Here is a 5116-nt window from a genome sequence, read left to right as displayed (position 1 = left end):
TGCCTGTAATCCCAGCACTTTGGGAGGCCGAGGCGGGTGGATCACCTGAGGTCAGGAGTTGGAGACCAGCCTGGCCAACATGGTGAAACCCCATCTCTACTAAAAATACAAAAAATTAGCCAGTTGTGGTGGTGGGTGCCTGTAATCCCAGTTACTCGGGCTGAGGCAGGAGAATTGCTTGAACTCGGGAGGCGGAGGTTGTTGCAGTGTGCCGAGATCATGCCACTGTCCTCCAGCGTGGGCAACAAGAGTGAAACTCCATTGCAAACAAAACAAAACAAAACAAAAACAGACAAATTGCCTATGTAACCTATACTGGTCCTCAGAGGATTTTTTTTTTTTTTTTGAGACAGAGGGGCATTGTCTCCCGGGTTGGAGTGCAGTGGCATGACCTAGGGCTCATTGCAACCTCCGCCTCCCGGGTTCAAGCGATTCTCCTGCCTCAATCACCCGAGCAGCTGGGATTACAGGCGTCCAACACCACATCCAGCTAATTTTTTGTATTTTTAGTAGAGACGGGGGTTTCACCATGTTGGCCAGGCTGGTCTTGAACTTCTGACCTCGTGATTCGCCTGCCTCAGCCTCCCAAAGTGCTGGGATTACAGGCGTGAGTCACCCCGCCTGGCCCCTTCGGAGGATTTTTAATAAACTGGCCCACATTTACTCTTTAGTTAAAAGCAAGAAATTGGCTGGGCGTGGTGGCTCATGTCTGTAATCTCAGCACTTCAGGAGGCCAAGGCGGGCGGATAACCTGAGGTCGGGAGTTCAATAACAGCCTAACTAACGTGGAAAAACCCCATCTCTACTAAAAATACAAAATTATCTGGGTGTGCTGGCAAATGCTTGTAATCCCAGCTACTCGGGAGGCTGAGGCAGGAGAATCACTTGAACCCGGGAGGCGGAGGTTGCGGTGAGCCAAGATTGCGCATTGCACTCTAGCCTGGGCAACCAGAGTGAAACTCCATCTCAAAAAAAAAAAAAAAAAAAAAGGCAAGAAATCTACCTTCCAAGGACATTTAAAAAAAGCAGCTAATTATTTAAAATAACCTTTAAATCCTTTTAGAGACTTAAAATCCTTTTAAAGATTTTAAACCCAAACTTTACAAAGGTTTGATTCCCTCTGGGCAGCCTCCTTTGCATTCTTCCTAGCTACAGTACCTCTATTCTCTCATAGAATACTTTCAGTTTTTATTGGTTTCCACAATTTGATAGGAAGCAATGACCAGCAACTCTATGCACTCTCCTCCGCTAAACACATGCAGGAAAAATGATGGTTTATGTAAATTCATCTTACTTAGCTCCACATCCCATGCTGGAAGTTACTTTCGAATATTCCACACCTACAGTTCAGGTAAACTTCCTTTGAGATTAAGCTCCTGGGCCCGACTCTGTGGTTTATGTATGTAATCCCAACACTTTGGAAGGCTGAGGTGGGATGATTCCCTGAGCCTAGGAGTTTGAGGTTAAAGTTAGCTACGAAGGCGCCAATGTACTCCAGCTTGGGTGACAGAGCAATACTTTATCCCTAATAGTAAAAATTTTAAAATCTGGAAAATTAAGACTTCACCTGAGCTGATAAATGGAGAGTTGAAAACAACAACAACAAACCTTATAACTGAGCTGGAACCACTACATGCACACATGAAAAGGACTAACAGTCATAAAATAACACACAAAATCTGGAAGCTAATTTAGTGTAAAGGAAGAGTCTGTTGTTTCTTATTATAGTACTTTCCCACTAAAGGTGTCCAATAAATTCTATCACCTTACGAGATGAGTTTTAGACTAAGTGTGTAATGAGAAAATAGGTAATTTTTTAAAATCTCTTTTTTCTTTTGCGCTGTGGGATGGTGAGAGAACAAAGAAATACTAAAAATGAAACGCTACGCTGAATTGATCAAGCTAACTGGGAACTCACTGGAAAAGTGAAAACTGAGATGAATTAGTGATGAGCTCAAGAAGGTGCTTAGCCACTTACCCAGAGATTTATTTAATGAGAATGGATCGCAGGTTTCCACAGGTCGTTCCAGCGACAGTAAGAAGACAGTCGTGAACCTTGGGTCCCTTTTTTCACTAGTCAACAGTCACCCTCACCTACACGCGGAGTACATATTTGGCACTCAACAAATCCTGATTGAATGAAACCCTACCTCACTCATACTGGCAACCAACCCCGGAGTTATGGCCCCCCAAATTACCTCCAAAACGCCTGACAACCTAACCCAAAGAGCAAAAAAAGTAGAGAGGAAACCTCTAGGGGTGGAGGGGATTCTCTGTCAAACAAGCAGGGGCCAACGGGGCCTAGATCAACCCAATTTCCCACAGAAAATTCAAAGGCCCAGGGGATTGAACCGTGGCTAATCTCCTTCGACTTCCACGAAGCAGCAGCCAAGGGGACGCAGATCCATAGCCTCCCACCCGAGGGCGCTGAGAGATCTCGGGGTATCCCCCCAAAAGTTAGTACCTGCGAAGCTGCGGCACAAAGTGTGGCTCCGGGCTCTCATTACGGAGGCCGGGACCTGGGACCGGCCAGCCGCGCCTCCTGGCTGAGAGTTCCGCGCTCCGGAGCTGCAGTGACCCTACACGTCGCCGATAGACACCTAAGGCTTCAGAAGCGTCCTGGCTCGCAGGCCCCAGACGTTTTGCTCTTAGGACTCCGCGAGTTGTCGCACCCACGTCGACTGGAGCTCTTCAGTGCTTCCCTCACTGGTTAAGCGGTCACTCCTGCCTTAAGCCCAGCAGCCGGTCGCTCTTCGGCGCCGCCATCGTTAGTGTTTGTTTTCATCCGCTTCGGTAATGGCCGGGGGCGGGGGGTGGAAGAGGGCTATGGGGGAAATCCAGATGCCTAAGCTTAGTCGCACTTTCGCTACAGTAAGGATGCCCTATTTATTCTTTTAGTCCTCAAAATCTCCATGAAAGTTGATTTTCTTTCCACGTAAGCTTTGTTCTCTAATCTTTCTAAGCGACTCAAGATAAAATAAAGACGGAAGGGAGGTGTTTGAGAGAGAGAGACCGTTTGGGTGATGTGTGGAATATGCGGGGACGAACCGCAGGTCACGGTGGCAGCGGCAGTGCGGACGCGGCGTGGGGCGGGCCCTGACGCGGAAGGGGCGGTGCCGCTGTTGCGCGCCGTGGCGGCCTGTGTGCAGTAGCCGGTTCCGGAGGAGGGTCCAACCCGGCTAGGTGGGTGGGGAGTGTGGCTGTTAACCGGGCAGCCTCGGAGAGGTGGGTGACGGGCCTGGGCTAACTGAGTGGCCGGCGCAATCAGACTTTGACATCCGTTTTTAGGGTGCCCTTTAAAAGTGGCGGAGTCGCCTCCCAAACCTGGTTCGGCCAGCCTTTTTCGCTCCCGACTTCCAATGTGTCTGGTCTTCCCTACTTCCTGGCCCTCAGCTTCACGGTTTGGAGTTCTTGGAGTGAGGGAAAAGCCTTTTGTTACAGCACACAGTGTGCGTCCATAAGGCTGGGTTGTGGATTTTGTTGTTGGTTTTTTTTTTTTTTTTTTGCCCTTTCTTTTCTTGTTCGACTGGTTTGAGCACCCCAGCATCTGTCCTGTACTTATCAGGTAGAACCAGAAGTTTTTGGATAATGAAACCCGTGACCAATTCTTACCCAAGGTGGTTATGACATATGTCAGCTGCTTCTTGGCCTATATAGTTAGGAGCTGACCTCTTTTACCTTGTGAATAATTGTCATCACCTCCATTATTCTTTTGGTGTTCTCAATTGAAATGCCAGGCATTAAATGAGCCACAAAGGTTAAATTCCCATTATCCTTCAATCAGAGCAAGCCTGTCGTGCAGCCATGAGTTAGTGGAGAAAAATCCAGAGTTGTAAGTACAGTATGTTTTGCCTCAACAAAATGGAAATTTGCAGAAAAGGAGCTGCTCTAGCCTTTGAGTCACTTTAAAGTCTTTGGTAGGTTTCTAATATTTTTTCTTTTAACATTTACAGAGAGAAGATTATAAATGGCAGAGCCATTTAACTGTGGTTAGCTGTTGGATTCTGATACTTTCTTAAAAATACCTTCTTGCACCAACATCTTCATTGGAAACAGTTCAGAAAAAGCAGAGAAGAGAGACAGCTTTCACATTTACCATGGCTATACCAATAACAGTGCTTGACTGTGACCTCTTACTGTATGGCCGTGGTCACCGGACGTTGGACCGTTTTAAGCTGGATGATGTGTCTGATGAATACTTGATGTCCATGTATGGGTTTCCGCGACAGTTCATTTATTACTTGGTGGAGCTCTTGGGGGCGAATCTTTCTAGGCCTACTCAGCGATCCAGGGCTATTAGCCCAGAGACACAGATCCTTGCAGCATTGGGTTTTTATACCTCAGGTTCCTTCCAGACTCGGATGGGAGATGCCATTGGAATCAGTCAGGCGTCTATGAGTCGTTGTGTTGCCAATGTCACCGAAGCACTTGTGGAAAGGGCCTCACAGTTCATTCGCTTTCCAGCTGATGAAGCCTCCATACAGGCTCTGAAGGATGAATTCTATGGGTTGGCAGGGATGCCAGGGGTGATGGGGATAGTTGACTGTATCCATGTGGCCATCAAGGCACCAAATGCTGAAGACCTCTCCTATGTGAACCGAAAAGGCCTGCATTCTTTAAACTGCCTGATGGTATGTGACATTAGAGGGGCACTAATGACCGTGGAGACAAACTGGCCAGGCAGCCTACAGGACTGTGCTGTGCTGCAGCAGTCTTCCCTCAGTAGTCAATTTGAAGCTGGTATGCACAAAGATAGCTGGCTTCTGGGTAAGTTTGCAAGTGTGAATTTTCATTTTGTTTGGAGGCATAGAAAAGTTATGTAGGCCGGGGGCGGTAGTTCACACAGCCCCAGCACTTTGGGAGGCTGAGGTGGTGGATCACCTGAGGTCAAGAGTTGGAAAGCAGCCTGGCCAACATGGTGAAACTTCGTCTCTACTAAAAATACAAAATTGTCTGAGCATGGTGGCAGGTGCCTTTAGTCCTAGCTACTTGGGAGGCTGAGGCGGGACAATCGCCTGAACCCAGGATGCGGAGGTTGCAGTGAGCCGAGATGGCACCATTGCACCCCCGCCTGGGCAACAGAGCAAAAAGTGCATCTCAAAAAAAAAAAAAAAAA

General features: G+C 47.7%; 1 protein-coding gene across 2 annotated transcripts in view; it reads left to right on the top strand.

Annotated features, from left to right (window-relative positions):
• Positions 1 to 3070: 3070 nt before the first annotated feature.
• The window catches only part of HARBI1 (harbinger transposase derived 1), a 12172-nt gene continuing 10126 nt past the window's right edge, over positions 3071 to 5116 (top strand). Inside the window, exons 1-2 of one of the 2 annotated variants that reach the window (XM_011963317.1) lie at positions 3071 to 3449; positions 3954 to 4767. In XM_011963317.1, coding sequence (XP_011818707.1) covers positions 4098 to 4767 — 670 coding nt within the window. In that variant the 5' untranslated portion in view covers positions 3071 to 3449; positions 3954 to 4097. The remainder of the gene's footprint in view (positions 3450 to 3953; positions 4768 to 5116) is intronic. The other variant, XM_011963316.1, reaches the window with a different exon arrangement.

This window comes from Colobus angolensis, unplaced genomic scaffold (assembly GCF_000951035.1).
Source record: "Colobus angolensis palliatus isolate OR3802 unplaced genomic scaffold, Cang.pa_1.0 Scaffold61, whole genome shotgun sequence".
Taxonomy (NCBI): domain Eukaryota; kingdom Metazoa; phylum Chordata; class Mammalia; order Primates; family Cercopithecidae; genus Colobus; species Colobus angolensis.
Note: the sequence above shows the minus strand (reverse complement) of the source record. Positions and strands in the feature narration are given on the sequence as shown.